The sequence below is a fragment of the Ranitomeya imitator genome, chromosome 3, assembly GCF_032444005.1.
Source record: "Ranitomeya imitator isolate aRanImi1 chromosome 3, aRanImi1.pri, whole genome shotgun sequence".
NCBI classification, from domain to species: Eukaryota; Metazoa; Chordata; class Amphibia; order Anura; family Dendrobatidae; genus Ranitomeya; species Ranitomeya imitator.
The window spans coordinates 230,906,607-230,927,969 of NC_091284.1; the positions used below are offsets into that span (position 1 = coordinate 230,906,607).

At 45.4% G+C, this 21,363-nt stretch overlaps 2 protein-coding genes across 3 annotated transcripts in view; one reads left to right on the plus strand and one right to left on the minus strand.

The window, feature by feature from the left end:
- Positions 1 to 418, minus strand: part of FAM72A (family with sequence similarity 72 member A) — a 43,367-nt gene extending 42,949 nt beyond the window's left edge. The window contains exon 1 of one of the 2 annotated variants that reach the window (XM_069760104.1): positions 347 to 418. The gene's annotated coding sequence lies outside the window, so the exon portion shown is untranslated. Of the gene's footprint in view, positions 1 to 261 lie in introns of both variants that reach the window. The other variant, XM_069760105.1, reaches the window with a different exon arrangement.
- A 348-nt stretch (positions 419 to 766) lies between these two features.
- The window catches only part of SRGAP2 (SLIT-ROBO Rho GTPase activating protein 2), a 176,383-nt gene continuing 155,786 nt past the window's right edge, over positions 767 to 21,363 (plus strand). The window contains exons 1-2 of the mRNA XM_069756261.1: positions 767 to 919; positions 3,826 to 4,378. Coding sequence (XP_069612362.1) covers positions 4,312 to 4,378 — 67 coding nt within the window. The 5' untranslated portion in view covers positions 767 to 919; positions 3,826 to 4,311. The remainder of the gene's footprint in view (positions 920 to 3,825; positions 4,379 to 21,363) is intronic.

The following is a 21,363-nucleotide window of genomic DNA, read 5'->3' on the forward strand; positions in this document are numbered from 1 at the left end:
TCTGTTAGTGATTTTATTGCCGGTTTAGCAGGTTTTATCAGGGCGCCGCATTGTGTTTTATTAATGCAATTTGTTATCTTTGTCGGTAAACCTGTAAAGGACAGAAAAAAAGAAACTGCAGGAAAACAGCGTTATGATTAATATTTAAAAAAAAAAACATAGCAAAATTGCATTGAAAAAAAAGTAATTTCCCTGTGACTTTCTGACAAACAAAGGGAATCTGCTGCAGACACGATCGTACAAACAATCACACAATCGTACCGATCTCGTCTGCAGCATCAGTAACGATAGGATTCCTCGTCCACTCAGTTCTAGCGCATTCCAGGGCAGGACAGGGTTAATGTACCTCAGCCGAAGTCTCGGACCAGGCGGCGCCTCTTCCGCCCTCGGGCTGTTTGAATCTCCCGCTCATGTCCCCGCCCACTTATTGACTCTCCCGCCCCCTCACGTAACCTCTCCGTCAACCGCATCCTCGTTCATCAACTTCTCTCCTTCCCTATGATAGGCTGCTGCATAAACCACGCCTACCATTGTAAGCCCTGCCTCACCATTGGATGTAATCACTGTCATTCTCAACATAGAGCGCCCGCCCCTGTATGTTGAGTGACACACCTTTTTTTCAATAACTCTTTTCCACGCCTATTCACTTTGAAGTGCTCACCGATTGGCTACAACGCATGCTTTCTGGGAACGCCTCCAAGAGACGTGTCATTGGGTCTGGCGGCTGTCTGTCTGCACATTGGCACTTTGCTATTCGCCCAGAGGTGTAGAGTGGGCGGGGCTTTAGGATTCCTGTGGGAATTGTAGTTGCAAAAGGAGATCACTGTCTGCTCTTTTCATGGACTTGACGGCATCTGAGTGAGGATGAAGAGATCGGAACTTGGATCTAGAAGAGATCACCATTAGCAGCAGCCCAGAGGTAATCAGGAGGGATCGACGTGACCGAGCCTGATCCACTGGAGACAAAGGGAATGCGGGGATTTATTGGGGTGTGTCAGGCTCCCTTGTGTGCAGCTCATCACATCATGTGTGGGAATGCAGCAGGGGGTGGGGGGCTCACAAGGGAGAACAGTGGAGCAAAGCTAGCCGGGCTGATCCTGTTGCTTGTGCTTCCAGGCTAGTGGTCACTGATGGAGGAGAACAATAGACCTGAGCTGGACAAGCTAGTGTGAGACCCCCCCCCCCCTTCTTTCCTATGTGAGGACCCCCCTCTCTCCCTTATGTGAGGACCCCCCTCTCTCTCCCTTATGTGAGGACCCCCCTCTCTCTCCCTTATGTGAGGACCCCCCTCTCTCTCCCTTATGTGAGGACCCCCCTCTCTCTCCCTTATGTGAGGACCCCCCTCTCTCTCCCTTATGTGAGGACCCCCCTCTCTCTCCCTTATGTGAGGACCCCCCTCTCTCTCCCTTATGTGAGGACCCCCCTCTCTCTCCCTTATGTGAGGACCCCCCTCTCTCTCCCTTATGTGAGGACCCCCCTCTCTCTCCCTTATGTGAGGACCCCCCTCTCTCTCCCTTATGTGAGGACCCCCCTCTCTCTCCCTTATGTGAGGACCCCCCTCTCTCTCCCTTATGTGAGGACCCCCCTCTCTCTCCCTTATGTGAGGACCCCCCTCTCTCTCCCTTATGTGAGGACCCCCCTCTCTCTCCCTTATGTGTGGACCCCCTCTTCCCTGGTGTGGACCCCCCCTCTCCCTTATGTGTGGACCCCTTCCCCAATGTGAGACCCCACTATGTGATATCAAGGCTCGGGGGTCCCTGCTGCTCCCTGATCACAGATCTGGGTCACAAATCTTTGGCAGGGAGTACAGGCCGCTGAGAGAGGATTGCAAAGATTAGAGCCCACCCTTCCAGTGATGCTTGTGAGCAGGGTCACCCCCTTGCATTCATCAGATCCTTACATTGGGTGGATCTCTACAGTATTAACCCATTGTAGGCAGATTGGCTGATCCCACCATTGAATGAATTTATCGGAGGCGTTTCCAAATTTGGATCTATTGTAGGTTGTCCCCGAATATTCGTGCCATGCACGAAGCGATCTGATTGGTCGTTACTGCCAGTTAGCCATCGGCCATTCATGGGGAGCACACAGTTGTCTTCTCCAGTAGTGGCTCTCTCTGTCTCTGGTAGTGGCTCTCTCTGTCTCTGGTAGTGGCTCTCTCTGTCTCTGGTAGTGGCTCTCTCTGTCCGGTAGTGGCTCTCTCTGTCCGGTAGTGGCTCTCTCTGTCCGGTAGTGGCTCTCTCTGTCCGGTAGTGGCTCTCTCTGTCCGGTAGTGGCTCTCTCTGTCCGGTAGTGGCTCTCTCTGTCCGGTAGTGGCTCTCTCTGTCTCTGGCAGTGGCTCTCTCTGTCTCTGGTAGTGGCTCTCTCTGTCTCTGGCAGTGGCTCTCTCTGTCTCTGGTAGTGGCTCTCTCTGTCTGGTAGTGGCTCTCTCTGTCTGGTAGTGGCTCTCTCTGTCTCTGGTAGTGGCTCTCTCTGTCCGGTAGTGGCTCTCTCTGTCTCTGGTAGTGGCTCTCTCTGTCTGGTAGTGGCTCTCTCTGTCTGGTAGTGGCTCTCTCTGTCTCTGGTAGTGGCTCTCTCTGTCTCTGGCAGTGGCTCTCTCTGTCTCTGGTAGTGGCTCTCTCTGTCTCTGGTAGTGGCTCTCTCTGTCTCTGGTAGTGGCTCTCTCTGTCTCTGGCAGTGGCTCTCTCTGTCTCTGGCAGTGGCTCTCTCTGTCTCTGGCAGTGGCTCTCTCTGTCTCTGGTAGTGGCTCTCTCTGTCTCTGGTAGTGGCTCTCTCTGTCTCTGGTAGTGGCTCTCTCTGTCTCTGGTAGTGGCTCTCTCTGTCTCTGGCAGTGGCTCTCTCTGTCTCTGGCAGTGGCTCTCTCTGTCTCTGGCAGTGGCTCTCTCTGTCTCTGGCAGTGGCTCTCTCTGTCTCTGGTAGTGGCTCTCTCTGTCTCTGGTAGTGGCTCTCTCTGTCTCTGGTAGTGGCTCTCTCTGTCTCTGGTAGTGGCTCTCTCTGTCTCTGGCAGTGGCTCTCTCTGTCTCTGGCAGTGGCTCTCTCTGTCTCTGGTAGTGGCTCTCTCTGTCTCTGGTAGTGGCTCTCTCTGTCTCTGGTAGTGGCTCTCTCTGTCTCTGGTAGTGGCTCTCTCTGTCCGGTAGTGGTTCTCCGGTAGTGGCGCTCCTTATGCCGTCCACCTCTGTGTGTTTTTTAGTGGAAGTTGCTATTTCCACACTTGTGTAACTGGGTGCGCTCCCATTATCCTCTGCTTTGTTACAATCCCTAGAATCCAGTTTCCTGTGCCATTATCTGGTCCCTGTGAAGGATGGAGGCTTTTTCCTTCCTGCTGACCCTCTCCTCCCCTTTCCTCTTACTTTCTGCCAGCTCTTCTTTCCCTTTTTTCAGAGTTTGTGCTTTTTTTTTTTTTCTCCTTTCCTTGGCTGGCAGTGCTGTGCAGCCATCGCTGTCTCTGCAGATCTGCCTTCCTGCGTTGTCCGTGTGCCAGATCTGTGTTGTTTTTTCTGTATTGTTCTGTGTGAGCGCAAGGCGTGCACCGAGTGTCCTCACCTCTGGGGTATAGGGGTGCCTTATTCATTGGTGGGATCGGCTTCCCGGGACAGCGCACATAATGGGGTCTGGGCTGTGGCTTTGTGTAAACTCTGGATCCAAATTGTTAAACAGAATCTAGTAAATAACAAACATTCCATCCACCTTTCCCTTCCAGATGTTACATTGTCTCCAATGTGTCAGTGTAACAATATGTCCTACTTTGTAGAATTGGAAGGTGAAGCTTTTGGAACTTTGTACTTTTCCGGCTCTTTTTAATCTATTGCCCTGTTGCCTCCCCAGCCCCGGTCGACCCTCCTGCCTCCGACCCTCCTGCCTCCGACCCTCCTGCCTCCGACCCTCCTGCCTCCGACCCTCCTGCCTCCGACCCTCCTGCCTCCGACCCTCCTGCCTCCGACCCTCCTGCCTCCGACCCTCCTGCCTCCGTCTGTGTGAGATCATTGGTGGAGGTGAAGAGAACCATGCAGTTGATTTGGGGAAGGACTTAACACTCTGTGCTGTTAATGTCTGCAATCAGGAGAGGACTGCGGGAGCCAGGGCTGCTGCTGCGCAGGGAATAAGGCCAGCGCCACCGCATCATACATTAGCTGCATGTTGTCTGAGGGACCCAGAGCCCCCCTTGTCCCTTTCAGATCCAGCCTCCGGCCCCATCACCTCTCCATGGACTGACACCCCAGCGGATTCCACAGAAACCTCATTGATTGGAATCTGCAAGATCCGTTCTTCAAAGCCCGGATTGTATCAGCGGCGGCAGCTGAATCTGACAACATGACATCGCCAGCAAAATTCAAAAAGGATAAAGAGATCATTGCCGAGTACGACACCCAAGTCAAAGGTATTATTACATCCATGGCGTTTCTGATTGATGGGGAATTTCTGGCTATTATTAATTTTTTTTTTTTTTTCGGAGGGCTGGGCTGTGGTATGTTAGTCAGCAAGGTTTGAATGTTTCAAGACATTTTTTAGGAGCTGTTAACCCCTTCCCACATCCAGGCTTAACGTAGGATGATCTGTTTTGCAATCCGTCTTGTGACTATATTGACAGCGTTCTGCATAATGCTGGGTGTACAGCCTTTTGTGCTGGAAAGTTAACCCCTTTTCATCTGTCATCCAGGATTATGGGTTGGATGGTGCAAAGAATATTGTTTGTGATTTCTCGGTTTCAACTATTGTTCAAAGAATGATTACGGGGCAATTTCTATTCCTCTTGAGTCATATTACCACTTAAATTTGATTACCTCTTACATAAGGTTACCTTGAGGATGAGTCCTGTGTCATGAGCCAGTGGTATAATGGGTGGCGTTTTGATCGGAGGCTAATTAAAGAACAAATATTGCACTGTGTGACTATAAAATGACAGATTGTAGCTTTATGGATCACTTATTATGGTGGCATATGTATATATTGAGTATGTCATATAATAAATAATCTTTATTTTTATATAGCGCTAACATATTCTGCAGCGCTTTACAAGTTGCACACATTATCATCACTGTCCCCGTTGGGGCTCACATTCTAAACTCCCTATCAGTATGTCTTTGGAATGTGGGAGGAAACCGGAGTACCCGGAGGAAACCCACGCAAACACGGAGAGAACATACAAACTCTTTGCAGATGTTGTCCTTGGTGGGGTTTGAACCCAGGACTCTAGTGCTGCAAGGCTGCTGTGCTAACCACTGCGCCACCGTGCTGCCCCTATATAGAGCAGGTCGTTGATAGCGGGTTTACATGACTGCTATACAGGCCACAGATACTGTCGTGTTCAGACCCAATGTCACGGTGAATGATCTTGTACAGCAATAACCCTATCAAGATGGTTAGATCATGTAGATAACGCTGGGTTTGACCTAACCCTAGCTGCTTTCCTGTGAGTTGAATGGTGAATGAAGTTTGGCCTGGTCACCAAATGGTCAGATCTTGATCTCCTTGTCTTATGACTTGTACCACTGAGTGTCACCACATTCTTTGCTCCCCTTCCGCTGATTGTCTTCTGTATGCAGCATAGCCTCTCCAATCATTTTATGTATTTGTGGTCATTATCAGGTTTTCACTATGAGGTACAACATTCTGATCATTGTATCTGAGTCCGTGATCGATGTTGGTTTTTTGTATAATGAAAAGTTCTATAATTTTCCCTTTCACCATTTGTGGTTTGCGACCTTTCTGCATGTCTTCATGTTCTTGTTGGGAGGATAGAAAGCTGTCCTGCTCATACCCGAGTGCTCAAGACAAAGCTTGGGTGACTTGTATCTGTGTTATCGTCACGTTACCTAGTTGGAAATTATTCTCCTCCCAAATAAAATGGCTTCCATTCAATGACCGCAAGCAGAGCTATTACCGACGGTGAGGAATTGATACAAACAGCATACTGGAAAACTGCAAAGATGTTTTTGTGCATGAGATACTTGGATATTTCAATGATCGCACCTATGGACAACTTTTAGTTGGCCACACAAGCCACAATTTTCAATGTTTGTTTCTTTTTTCTAAACTGAAGACTCTGTTTTCAACCTCTACACTTTATTTTTGGCTGCATAGTATGTATATGGCTTCAGATTTAGGCCATGCTGGCACATTGCAGATTTGTGGTGGTCACATTGTGTTTTTCATTATCCATCCTGTATGTGAGCTGTAACCCCGGAACCTGTCAGCAGTTTTGACCGATATAAGATCCGGCCAGCACCTTTCAGGGCTGATATACAACATAATATAATGCTGTATATCTGCTCCCAACCCGACTTGCAAGAGAAGAAAAATAACTTTTATTATACTCGCCTGCGGGGCGGTGCGGTCCTATGGGTGTCGCTCCTCTTGGTCCAGAGCCTCCCTTCTTCTTGCGATGTTGCTTCTGTGGATGATGCATCTCCTCGGCATCATGCTCCTGTGCAGGCGTACTGATGTGTCCTTTCGAGGGCAGAGCAAAGTACTGCAGTGCGCAGGTGCCGAGAAAGGTGAAAGAGCACTGTGCATGCGCACTGCAGTACTTTGCTCTGCCCTCGACAGGACAGATAAGTACGCCTGCACTGGAGCGCTGTGCCGAGGAGACTGTGTGGATGACGAAAGGACGCGTCATCCACACAAAGCAAGCAAAATGCCAAATGCAGCTTACCTGCCTGTTGTGCACGGTGCCGTCCTTCACCGGCACAGAGCAGTCTGTGACCGCTCCTGCCGGGGATTCGACTGCATTGACATGATGGGGAGTGACTCCTGACATCATTCTGATGGTCAGCAGGTTCCCCCAATTAGGCAGCGGGATCTGGCTGTCAATCAGAATGACGTTGGAAGTCCTGCCCCGTGAACAGAGCAAATCGGTAAAGAAGCCTCCGCTCTGTAGATGTGACGTCAGCAGAGGCTTCTGAATCCCCGGCAGGAGCAGTCTGTGACCGCTCTGTGCCGGGGAAAAATGACGCTGGACACAACAGGCAGGTAACTGCCATTACATGCCTGGAAGTGCTCAGGGTTTTTTTTTTTTTTTCATAAAGTCACAGATATATCCTTTAACATTGCAAAGTACATGGGGAAACATTGTATCTTTCCTTCTTTTCTTTCTTTCCTTCTTTCTTTTTTTGCTTTCTTTTCTTTCTCCAAGAAAAAAATTGATGGTAAAAATGGACACACGGACCATATGCTGACATCGGTATCCTTTTTTTCACTTGCACGTTTAAATACAGACGTGTGACGGAGGCCTGAAACGTACGTCTGTCCAGGCTACATTGGTATACGGTGCCTTTGGACTAGATGACCCACAGCATTAAACCAGCGGCGATAACTATATTGCAGACGTTGGCACTCGTTTAGACAGGCGCACAGAATTTTTTTTAATTTTTATTATTTATTTTACTCACTTATATAGTGCCATTAAGTCTACAAACTAATATGATGGTTTTTTTTGTTGTTGTTGTGTTTTTTTTTTTTTTTTTTTTGCTGTCGGCAGAAAAATCATTTCACCTTACGAACAAGCGTTTTGACAATTCGTCTGGTGATTGGCAGCCTGTTTATTTTGGTCTATTATTATTCCTAGGAGCGATTGTTCCTGATAATCAGCCAAATGCACCGTTAGATATCAGATATGAAGGTACACAACGCTTGGGCCATTTTTTCGGCACGTATGTTCTACTTTGGTCGGACTGGATGCCATCGTTGTAGTTCCCATGTGCTGTCCATTCATATCAAAGAAGACGTGAAGACTTTTCTTGTAATAACGTCTCTTATAAGCTGATATTTTATTATATATTAATTATTTTAAGACGTTTCATCACAAACAGAAAAGCAGCCAGGAAAAATCCCCCAAAATTTTAAGTGAAAGCACTAAAGAAACAAATGGCCTGTGACCCAAGCCTTAGTCCCTGGCTGCTGCTGTCAATACTATAGACCTGACCTTTCACTTTGGTTCTCATTTTAAAGATTTTTATGAGTAGTAAACCTTCTCTCCAATGACTCTGACCTGCAAGAACAGCAGATGCGGCCATTGTTGTCATGGACGCAGAGGTGGAGACACGGCCTAATCTGCGTCCTAAGAGCTTTGGTGATGTCTTGCCCTAGGTTGTTGTTAATTATGTTGCCATCGTGGAGGCACAGCGCTGTTGGGTGTTGCTGATCTAATCTTTCATCTTTCCGGTCACAGCAGGGAGAATTTAGGTTTATAATTACATTGTAATAATCTGATATTGTGTTTTCATCAACATGCGAATACACTTCTTATAATATTCTATGTAAATGTCTTCTTTCCTCCTGTGATGAGATTTGGGCCTCCTTGCTCCTGCAGTCCCCATTTCTCCATAATTACTTCATTAAAGGGAATCTGTTAGGCTAGGGTCACATTGCGTTAGTGCAACCCGCTAGCGCTAAACGCAATGTTTTTACTGTGGCCGCGTCTCGGGGTCGCGGTAACGTCCCCGCTCTCGCACATCTGCGAGAGCGGGGAATGGACCGCGGGCGCGCCTCGGACGCTGCAAGCAGCATCCGCGGCGCGCCAGGAAACACCGGCGCGTCGCTAGCGCGTGCCGAACATGGCACGCGCTAGTGCTGCGCGTTCCCATTGCCGTGAATGGGCGCGCTAACGGATGCGTTGCACGGCGTTAATTTCGCCGTGCAACGCTGTCCGTTAAGCGCGTTCCCATAACGCAATGGGAACCCAGCCTTAGTGGAATTTCACTCTCCACCCACAAACTGTTCAGCAATACCTTCATTCCGTTACTTATATTTGTGTGCAAATCAGTCTGAAGGACTATACACTGTGTGCAGAATTATTAGGCAAGTTGTATTTTGATCACGATACTTTATACACATGTTGTCCTACTCCAAGCTATTCAGGCTTGAGAACCAACCACCAATTAAGTAAATCAGGTGATGTGCATCTCTGTAATGAGGACGGGTGTTGTCTAATGACATCAAAACCCTATCTAAGGTGTGCTTAATTATTAAGCAACTTCCTTTCCTTTGGCAAAATGGGTCAGAAGAGAGATTTGACGGGCTCTGAAAAGTCCAAAATTGTGAGATGTCTTGCAGAGGGATGCAGCAGTCTTGAAATTGCCAAACTTTTGAAGCGTGATCGCCGAATAGTCAAGCGTTTCATGGCAAATATCCAACAGGGTCGCAAGAAGCGTGTTGGGCAAAAAAGGCGCAAAATAACTACCCATGAAAATCAAGTGTGACGCTGCCAAGATGCCATTTGCCACCAGTTTTGCCATATTTCAGAGCTGCAACGTCACTGGAGTAACAAAAAGCACAAGGTGTGCGATACTCAGGGACATGGCCAAGGTAAGGAAGGCCGAAAAACGACCACCTTTGTACAAGAAACATAAGATAAAACATCGAGACTGGGCCAAGAAATATCTTAAGACTGACTTTTCAAAGGTTTTATGGACTCTTTATAAGCCAGATGGATGGGCCAGAGGCTGGATCAGTAAAGGGTAGAGAGCTCCACTCCGACTCAGACACCAGCAAGGTGGAGGTGGGGTACTGGTATGGGCTGGTATCATCAAAGATGAACTTGTGGGACCTTTTCGGGTTGATAATGGAGTGAAGCTCAACTCCCAGACGGTCCTACTGCCAGTTTCTGGAAGACAACTTCTTCAAGCAGTGGTACAGGAAGAAGTCGGTATCGTTCAAGAAAAACATGATTTTCATGCAGGACAATGCTCCATCACATGCCTCCAACTACTCCACAGCGTGGCTGGCCAGTAACGGTCTCAAAGAAGAAAAAATAATGACATGGCCCCCTTGTTCACCTGATCTGAACCTGTGGTCCCTCATAAAACATGAGATCTACAGGGAGGGAAAACAGTCCACCTCTCGGAACAGTGTCTGGGAGGCTGTGGTGGCTGCTGCACGCAATGCTGATCATAAACATGTCAAGCAACTAACAGAATCTATGGATGGAAGGCTGCTGAGTGTCATCATAAAGAAAGGTGGCTATATTGGTCACTCATTTTTTGGGGTTTTGTTTTTGCATGTCAGAAATGTTTATTTCTAAATTTTGTGCAGTTATATTGGTTTACCTGGTGAAAATAAACAAGTGAGATGGGAATATATTTGGTTTTTATTAAGTTGCCTAATAATTGTGCACAGTAATAGTTACCTGCACAAACAGATATCCTCCTAAGATAGCCAAATCTAAAAAAAAAAAAAAAAAAAAACCCACTCCAACTTCCAAAAATGTTAAGCTTTGATATTTGAGTCTGTGGGGGTTGATTTGAGAACATAGTTGTTGATCAATAATAAAAATAATCCTCTAAAATACAAATTGCCTAATAATTCTGCACAGTGTGGTAGATCTGTCACTCCAGCTCTATCCCCCTTAGCACCACCTCCTCCTGACTGACTGATGACTAGTGATGAGCGCGAGTACTTGTTACTAGAATACTCGAGTGAGGTGTTCGAGTCCCCATGTTTCACTGCTGATAGACAGTCAGAGATTGTGGGGATTGCCTGCCAAACACGGACAATCCCTGTATATTATGTGGCTGTCTAATGGCCGCGAAACGTGGTCACAGGGACAAGAACCTCTCACTCAGTGCATACCCGAGCACCCTTCGCAAAAATGAGTAAAAAGCACTTGACTCCTTTCCATGAAGTTTCACATCTCGGGGATTGTTAATCAAGCAGAAGTCTGTGGCACGGGCAGGGAATAGAGCTGGAGTGACAGAGGCTTCAGATCTACAAATAGCTCTTTAGGCTCCTTTGCAATACAATTTAAGCACTGATTTCTCAGTAGCTGAGGAATGACCTGGACTTGTCTTTCAAAGAGCTGCATGCACCTATAAAATAGTTTGAGTGTGAAACCTGCAGATATCAATTCTTTTTAATTAGTCCATCCTCTTCTTTTCAGCCATTGGAAGCAAACATCAAAGAGATTCTTTTTTTCACACTGCAACTTTGTAGTGCTCAGCCATGATCCAAAATATATGTAAATCTATCTAAAAACTGCACATGAAATGGGCCTTTCGAACAGATGACGTCCTAAATTTCCCAGAGAAAAAATCTACCGTAATCTTGGTTATTACTCCCATAATAAGTAAAAGCTTTGCCTTATTCACTCCACCTAAAACTAATTTGGGTAGAATTCATTCCAGACATCCCGCTTTCAACTTGTACTTAAGCTATTTGGGAGGTTCATACTAAATTTAAAAAAAAATAAATAAAAAATACATTTTTAGGTAATTGCTGTTGCGCCACATGTCACTGTGTGGCAAGAGCCTTATTCTTTACTAGATGGTGGCCCGATTCTAACGCATCGGGTATTTTAGAATATGAATGTCCACGTAGTATATTGCCCAGCCACGTAGTATATTGCCCAGCCACGTAGTATATTGCCCAGGCACACAGTATATAACACTGCCTATGTAGTCTATAGCAGCTACGCGGTATCTAACACGGCCCACATAGTATACAGCAGTGTGGGCACCATATCCCTGGTAAAAAAAAAAAAAAAAAATTAAAGTAAAAAAATAGTTATATACTCACCCCCTGGGATCCACCGAAGCTCCGGCGATATGCGCGTGGCTGCCGCCATCTTCCGTTCCCAGGATGCATTGCGAAATTACCCAGATGACTTAGCAGATGACTTAGGCAGCATCAATAGTAAAAAGTTGGGGACACACAGGGTTAATAGCAGTGGTAACGGAGTGCGTTACCCGCGGCATAACGCGGTCCGTTACCGCCGGCATTAACCCTGTGTTAGTGGTGACCGGAGGGGAGTATGCAGGCGCTGGGCACTGACTGCGGGGAGTAAGGAGCGGCCATTTTCTTCCGTACTGTGCCCGTCGCTGATTGGTCGTGGCTGTTTTGCCGCGACCAATCAGCGACTTGGATTTCCATGACAGACAGAGGCCGTGACCAATGAATATCCGTGACAGAAAGACAGACGGAAGTGACCCTTAGACAATTATATTGTAGCTAGTCCACATTAGCCCCTTTAATTATATATCGTAAAGGTGGGATTTTGAGTATTTCTCTAATAATTCTGCATATTACTATTGTTTGACAGATTTATTAGCCAAAGACTGTTGTGCTGTGTTTTTTGTTTGTTTTCTATGTATAGAATTTCTTAACTTTACAGCTTTTAGATTTTCCGACTACTGTGTTTCTATTTGTTGACGCTCATCGAAATAAAAAAAACAAAAACCTCTTAATTCTGTTGCCAAAATAATGTATAGAAACTGGGCGAGTCCTCCTGGCAGCATATGTGCTTGAATAATACTAGTCCACCCATGTAGGGATGAGCAGGGCCGCACCCATAAGCCTGAACACTGCACCCCATTCAGGATGACTGGAGGGCGAGGTGCGGACTGGGGTGTGATAGACCGCGCTCCACGAGAGCATGTTCTTATCATCTGCGTCCTTTTCTTCATTAATGTAGTATCAGTGTAATGGCACACACCATGGCGAAGGTTCATTTCTCGTGTATTGCGCCAGCCATTGCACCGCTTTTCTTTATTCTGCTATATTCTGTCTTCTCCGGTAAAAGCGGCAGAACATCCCCACAGCTGCACAGCTCTTACCACTGAAAGCCTTCGAATAAGGCTTTGATTTATTTTTTTTTGGCAGCCTGCCTAAATGACTGCATCCATTCATTGCCTGCCCCTTCTCTTCTCCCCCCTGTGCTCCTTTTTTTTTTTTTTTTTCAAGCAGTGGTTCCACTGGGATCATTAATAACGCAATCACTTGTACACGATACGGTCTTGCTATTTTTCTATAGGCCCATGTGAGTCAATGAGATTTCATGCATCATTTCTACTACATTGTAAGGGTCCAAAACTTATTTGTTGGACGCTATGTTGAATTGATGTTACTCAGTTCTGTCAATGTTATCATCTATGATCATATAGTCAATTACGCATCTTTTATTATGGACCTGGTTAAAAAATGAAGGATGGTTTCGCTTTCAGTCTTCAGGAGCTCATCGTTCCTCAGCCTTCAGGCTTACTGCTTGCCATGGGGGTGGTGCGCTCCTGATGTTCAATTCCGGCCAACAGCATGGCCGGGCCGCCATCCCGAACAGTGCGCTCTCCGATGCTGCTCGCACAGGCACCACTGGAGCTCCGAGGCTTTATAAGGGGGATACATAGGGACTCAGAAGGGGCTTTCCGAGTAGGGGACATACAAGTGCGGTGACGGTGAACATATGAGAAGCTAGAACTAAAAGGAGACGGCCCCTGCAGTCAGACGTTCCAATGTCAAGTTTATAAGGCAATGGGGTGAAAAAACCGACCGGTGGATTTCCTGGAAAGTCTGGAGCTACTTGTCACCTAGTGCCTATCAATAGAGGTCGCGTGTAAAATCAAAGTCTGATGATGAACAACTTCCTCACAGGCAATGGTTAAGTTTTATTGGAGGCTGAGTTTGACTAGGCACTTTTTTTTTGGGTGGGGTAAGGGGGTGCTTCCTAGTCCAGATATAAACCTAAACATCTTGTGTGTGAGTGGACCTTTCCCCTATACACAGCAGAGGCCTCATAGAGGTTGTCCACTACTAGGACAGCCCCTTCTTTAAACGAAATGTTCGGCCCCCATATAATAAAGCCTATACTCTCCTACTGTGCTTGTATTGTCAGCACTTGCTCTCCCCAGGGCTTAATCCGATAGGATGACACGTGATGTCCGGCGCCCAATCAGGCTGCAGATTTTTACACTAAATGTATGTATTAAATCAGTATGATAGTGCCAGTCTGCCCATACCTTTTAGTTTAACATGGACGTTCCTGCTGACAGATTCTCTTTAAAGGGAATCTGTCACCAGATTTTTGGCTACCAGATCTGAGCACAACATGATAAAGGGCCAGAGACCCTGCTTCCAGCATTTATCATCTGCTGGGCAGCTTGCTGCAGATTTCATAAGTTTTCTCTGCTGTAGATCCACCAGTCCTCTGAATGCCGAGCTCTGTATAACCCCACCCCCACCATTTGCCTATACAATCAATGGTGGGGGCGAGGATTATTCAGAGCTCATGAGTATGGTGGAGGACTACCTTGCAGCGGGTTTACTAGTCCACTGGTGATAATCTCCTGCAGTTAAAATGATTTTTATCAAAAGTACAACAAGCAGCCCAGTAAGTCACCCATCACTGGAATCTGGGTTTCTGTGTCTACATTATCACACGGTGATGGATTTCCTTTAATAAACATTCCCAATCAACAATACTTATAAGGTTCTACATCTAATATCGAATTGCTATGGAGGTTCTTGTCCTCTAAACTTCCATGATCCTTTAGAAACAAGACAGGAGAATTTTGAAAGGTCGTCCCCTATTGTTAAGAGATGCATATTATAACAATATGATTATCACAGGGTGTTCCCCTCCAAGAGCCATGTGGCCATTTGTAATTTATGGGGTACCGGGAAGCAAGCGATCAGTTCTACTGCAGCGCTACCACAAGGGAGGACAAAGCATTACACCTTTCCAATTTAAAATCGTAAGTCTAGTTGTGTAATGCATAGACATTGCACAGATAGGAGATGAAGGTCCAAAACTAGACACCTCCTCTATTAATGCACAATTCCTTAATTGTCATTTTTAGTTCATTAAAAGTATAACAGCAATTTTCAAATACCAAACTTGTTTTGAGAATTTCCATTGTTTGCAGAGGAATCCTTGAAATCACTGAATCATTGTTGGTAGGGCACAGTGTAACCTAAAATATAGTTATATTTTCAAGGGATTTTGTTTGTGAGTTTGTAAAGTGACCCTCCATGAAAGGCAGGTTGAGCGCTCAGTAGGGGAGCGCAGAAGGGTCATTACCTTAGGGGTTAATCACCTTTCCCAGATTCCAGGCAGGATATTGCCCCTCTGTTTTTAGTTTTTCAGCATACATTGTAAAGTTCGCAGTCGCTCCACAGGATTCTCAGTTTACAAATTATTTAAAAAAATCTAATAAGGTTTGCTGTATCACTAAGCTTTATCTTTGACACAATTATGTAAATTCCACCATGGATAACTGTGGAATTCCACTACTTACACGGTCATAAACATTCTAAGAAACAGATGGAGCGCAAGGCTTTATGCATTAATGTGCACGTGACCCATCATATTCTCAGGGGAGCAACGCTTTTTAAAGTCTCCGCTATGTGCTTGCAACTTTTATGTTGCCTACAAAACAGGTCAGATACGTCGCCATGCTTCCTGCTGTGAGATTAAATTGGAATCCAGGCCTGTCTCACACATGTGCTCTGTATGAGAATTGGGAACAGAACCTTTGGAATGAAATGCCAAGGACTACAAAAAAATAAAAATAAAAAATTAAATAAAAATGTTATTAAGAAAGAAATAAATCTCTTAAACCAACGAATATAACTCCAAGTAAATCAAACTTCTGTGAAATCAAACTGTCCACTTAGGAAGCAACACTGTTTGACAATCAGTTTCACATGCTGTTGTGCAAATGGAGTAGACAACAGATGGAAATTATTGGCAATTATCAAGACACCCTATAAAGGAGTGGTTTTGCAGGTGAGACTACAGACCACATCTCAGTACCAATGCTTTCTGGTTGATGTTTTGGTCACTTTGTAATGTTGGTTGTGCTTTCACACTCGTGGTAGCATGAGACGGACTCTACAACCCACATAAGTGGCTCAGGTAGTGCAGCTCATCCAGGATGGCACATCAATGCGAGCTGTGAGAAGGTTTGCTGTGTCTGTCAGCGTAGTGTCCAGAGGCTGGAGGCGCTACCAGGAGACAGGCCAGTACACCAGGAGCCGTGGAGGGGGCCATAGGAGTGCAACAACCCAGCAGTGGGACCGCTACCTCAGCCTTTGTGCAAGGAGGAACGGGAGGAGCACTGCCAGAGCCCTGTAAAATGACATCCAGCAGGCCACCAATGTGCATGTGTCTGCACAAACGGTTATATACCGACTCCATGAAAATGGTCTGAGTGCCCGACGTCCACAGATGGGGGTTGTGCTCACAGCCCAACACCGTGCAGGATGATTGGCATTTGCCACAGAACACCAGGGTTGGCAAACTTGCCACTGCTGCCCTGTGCTCTTCACAGCTGAAAGCAGGTTCGCACTGAGCACCTGTGACAGTCTGGAGAAGCTGTGGAGAGCGATCTGCTGCCGGCAACATCCTTCAGCATGACCGGTTTGGCAGTGGGTCAGTAATGGTGTGAGATGGTATTTCTTTGGAGGGCTGCACAGCCCTCCATGTGCTCGCCAGAGGTAGCCTTACTTCCATTAGGTACAGAGATGAGATCCTGAGACCCCTTGTGAAGCCATATGCTGGTGCGGTTGGCCCTAGGTTCCTCCTAATGCAGGACAATGCCAGACCTCATGTGGCTGGAGTGTGTCAGCAGTTCCTGCAAGATGAAGGCATTTAAGCTATGGACTTGCCCACCCGTTCCCCAGACCTGAATCTGATTGAACGCATCTGGGACATCATGTCTCGCACCATCCACCAACATCACGTTGCACCACAGACTGTCCAGGAGTTGGCGTATGCTTTAGTCCAGGTCTGGGAGGAGATCCCTCAGGAGATCATCCGCCGTCTCATCAGGAGCATGCCCAGGAGTTGTAGGGAGGTCATACAGGCACATGGAGGCAACACACACACACACACACACACACACACACACACACACACACACACACACACACACACACACACACACACACACACACACACACCTAAACATCATTTCCTTGCCTTGAGGCATTTCTACTGAAGTTGGATCAGCCTGTATTTTGATTTTTCACTTTGATTTTGAGTATCATTCCAAATCCAGACCTCCATGGGATATTCATTTTGATTTGCGTTGATCATTTTTTGTTATATTGTTCTCGACTCGTTCCACTATGTACTGAATAAAGATTTGCAACTGAAATATTTCATTCAGTGATATCTAGGATGTGGTATTTGTGTTCCCCTTATTTTTTTGAGCAGTATACACTGTGTGCAGTATTATTAGGCAAGTTGTATTTTAGAGGATTATTTATATTATTGATCAACAACTACAGTACAAACCAAAAGTTTGGACACATCTTCTCCTCTAAAGATTTTTCTGTATTTTCATGACTATGAAAATTGTACATTCACACTGAAGGCATCAAAACTGTGAATTAACACATGCAAAATTATATACTTAACAAAAAAGTGTGAAATAACTGAAAATGTCTTATATTCTAGGTTCTTCAAAGTAGCCACCTTTTGCTTTGATGACTGCTTTGCACACTCTTGGCATTCTCTTGATGAGCTTCAAGAGGTAGTGACCGGAATTGGTTTTCACTTCACAGGTGTGCCCTGTCAGGTTTAATAAGTGGGATTTCTTGCCTTATAAATGGGGTTGGGACCATCAGTTGTGTTGAGCAGAAGTCTGGTGGATACACAGCTGATAGTCCTGCTGAATAGACTGTTAGAATTTGCATTATGGCAAGAAAAAAGCAGCTAAGTAAAGAAAAACGAGTGGCCATCTTTACTTTAAGAAATTAAGGTGTCAGTCTGAAAAGTTGGGAAAACTTTGAAAGTGTCCCCAAGTGCAGTTGCAAAAACCATCAAGATCTACAAAGAAACTGGCTCACATGAGGACCGCCCCAGGAAAGGAAGACCAAGAGTCACCTCTGCTTCTGAGGATAAGTTTATCCGAGTCACCAGCCTCAGAAATCGCAGGTTTACAGCAGATCAGATTAGAGACCAGGTCAATGCCACACAGAGTTCTAGCAGCAGACACATCTCTACAACAACTGTTAAGAGGAGACATTGTGCAGCAGGCCTTCATGGTAAAATAGCTGCTAAGAAACCACTGCTAAGGACAGGCAACAAGCAGAGGAGACTTGTTCGGGCTAAAGAACACAAGGAATGAACATTAGACCAGTGGAAATCTGTGCTTTGGTCTGATGAGTCCAAATTTGAGATCTTTGGTTCCAACGACTGTGTCTTTGTGCAACGCAGAAAAGGTGAACGGATGGGCTCTACATGTCTGGTTTCCACCGTGAAGCATGGAGGAAGAGGAGGTGTGATGGTTTTGGGGTGCTTTGCTGGTGACACTGTTGGGAATTTATTCAAAATTGAAGGCATTCTGAACCAGCATGGCTGCCACAGCATCTTTCAGCAGCATGCCATTCCATCTGGTTTGCGTTTAGTTGGACCATCATTTCTTTTTCAACAGGACAATGACCCCAAACACACCTCCAGGCTGTGTTAGGGCTATTTGACCTAGAAGGAGAGTGATGGGGTGCTACGCCAGATGACCTGACCTCCAGTCACCAGACCTAAACCCAATCGAGATGGTTTGGGGTGAGCTGGACCGCAGAGTGAAGGCAAAAGGGCCAACAAGTGCTAAGCATTTCTGGGAACTCCTTCAAGATTGTTGGAAGACCATTTCTGGTGACTACCTCTTGAAGCTCATCAAGAGAATGCCAAGAGTGTGCAAAGCAGTAATTAAAGCAAAAGGTGGCTACTTTAAAGAACCAAGAATAGAAGACATAATTTCAGTTGTTTCACACTTTTTTGTTAAAGGGAACCTGTCACCCCCAAAATTGATGGTGAGGTAAGCTCACCGTCATCAGGGGCTTATATACAGCATTCTGTAATGCTGTAGATAAGCCGCCGATGTTACCTGAAAGAGAAGAAAAAGACGTTAGATTATACTCACCCAGGGGAGGTCCCCCGGCGGTCTGGTCAAATGGGTGTCTCAGGTCTGCTCCGGCGCCTCCCATCTTCATTCCATGACGTCCTCTTCTGGTCTTCACGCTCCGGCGCAGGCGTACTTTGTCTGCCCTGTTGAGGGCAGAGGAAAGTACTGCAGTGCGCAGGCACCGGAAAGGTCAGAGAGGCCCGGCGGCTGAGCACCTCAGTACTTTGCTCTGCCCTCAACAGGGCAGACAAAGTACACCTGCGCTGGAGCTACGGCGTGAAGACCAGAAAAGGACGTCATGGAATGAAGATGGGAGGTGCCGGAGCGGACCTGAGACACCCATCGGAGCGGACCAGCAGCGGGAACGCCCCTTGGTGAGTATCATCTAACCTCTTTTTCTCCTCTTTCAGGTAACATCGGCGGCTTATCTACAGCATTACAGAATGCTGTAGATAAGCACCTGATGACGGTGAGCTTACCTCCCCATCGATTTTGGGGGTGACAGGTTCCCTCTAAGTATATAATTCCACATGTGTTAATTCATAGTTTTGATGCATTCCATTTGAATGTACAATTTTCATAGTCAAGAAAATACAGAAAAATCTTTCAATGAGAAGGTGTGTCCAAACATTTGGTCTGTACTGTATGTTCTCAATCAACCCAAAAGACTCATAAATATCAAAGCTTAATATTTTTGGAAGTTGGAGTGGGTTATTTTTAGATTTGTCTATCTATTATCTATTATTAGGCAACTTAATAAACACCAAATATATTCCCATCTCACTTTTTTATTTTCACCAGGTAAACCAATATAACTGCACAAAGTTTAGAAATAAACATTTCTGACATGCAAAAACAAAACCCCCCAAAATTGACCAATATAGCCGCCTTTCTTTATGATGACACTCAGCAGCCTTCCATCCATAGATTCTGTCAGTTGCTTGATCTGGTTACGATCAACATTGGTGCAGCAGCCACCACAGCCTCCCAGACACTGTTCCGAGAGGTGTACTGTTTTTTCCTGTAGATCTCACATTTTATGAGATATCACAGGTTCTCTGTGGGGTTCAGATCAGGTGAACAAGGGGGACATGTCATTATTTTTTCTTCTTTGAGACCTTTACTGGCCAGCCACGCTGTTGAGTAGTTGGAAGCATGTGATGGAGCATTGTCCGGCATGAAAATCATGTTTTTCTTGAATGATACCGACTTCTTCCTTTACCACTGCTTGAAGAAGTTGTCTTCCAGAAACTGGCAGTAGGACCGTCTGGGAGTTGAGCTTCACTCCATTATCAACCCGAAAAGGTCCCACAAGTTCATCTTTGATGATACCAGCCCATACCAGTACCCCACCTCCACCTTGCTGGCGCCTGAGTCGGAGTGGAGCTCTCTACCCTTTACTGATCCAGCCTCTGGCCCATCCATCTGGTCCATCAAGAGTCGCTCTCATTTCATCAGTCCATAAAACCTTTGAAAAGTCAGTCTTAAGATATTTCTTGGTCCAGTCTTGACGTTTTATCTTATGTTTCTTGTTCAAAGGTGGTCGTTTTTCAGCCTTCCTTACCTTGGCCATGTCCCTGAGTATTGTACACCTTGTGCTTTTGTTACTCCAGTAACGTTGCAGCTCTGAAATATGGCAAAACTGGTGGCAAATGGCATCTTGGCAGCTTCACGCTTGATTTTCCTCAATTCATGGGCAGTTATTTTGCGCCTCTTTTGCCCAACACGCTTCTTGCGACCTGTTGGCTATTTGCCATGAAACGTTTGATTGTTCGGTGATCATGCTTCAAAAGTTTGCCAATTTCAAGACTGCTCCATCCCTCTGCAAGACATCTCACAATTTTGGACTCTTCAGAGCCCGTCAAATCTCTCTTCTGACCCATTTTGCCAAAGGAAAGGAAGTTGCCTAATAATTAAGCACATCTTATATAGGGTTTTGATGTCATTAGAAAACACCCCTCCTCATTACAGAGATGCACATCACCTGATTAACTTAATTGGTAGCTGGCGCTCAAGCCTGAACGGCTTGGAGTAGGACAACATGTATTAAAAGTATCATGTGATCAAAATACAACTTGCCTAATAATTCCTATAAGATTCCAAAAATAAGTTATTGCTAGATCTCAAAGGTGTTTTTTTTTCTGCCAAATCTTCAAACTACAAATTTGATTTCTCCCCATAAATGGTGTAATATCTGAACCCAATACAATATTGGACCATCATTTCTCATGGCCAGAGGCAGGTCTCCTTTTTCAGGATTGTCGTAGAGTAAGCCTGATAGATATATATATATATATATATATATATATATATATATATATATATATATATATATATATATATATATATATATATATATATATATATATATATATATATATATATATATATATATATATATATACAGTTAGGGCCAGAAATATTTGGACAGTGACACAATTTTCGCGAGTTGGGCTCTGCATGCCACCACATTGGATTTGAAATGAAACCTCTACAACAGAATTCAAGTGCAGATTGTAACGTTTAATTTGAAGGGTTGAACAAAAATATCTGATAGAAAATGTAGGAATTGTACACATTTCTTTACAAACACTCAACATTTTAGGAGGTCAAAAGTAATTGGACAAATAAACATAACCCAAACAAAATATTTTTATTTTCAATATTTTGTTGCAAATCCTTTGGAGGCAATCACTGCCTTAAGTCTGGAACCCATGGACATCACCAAACGCTGGGTTTCCTCCTTCTTAAT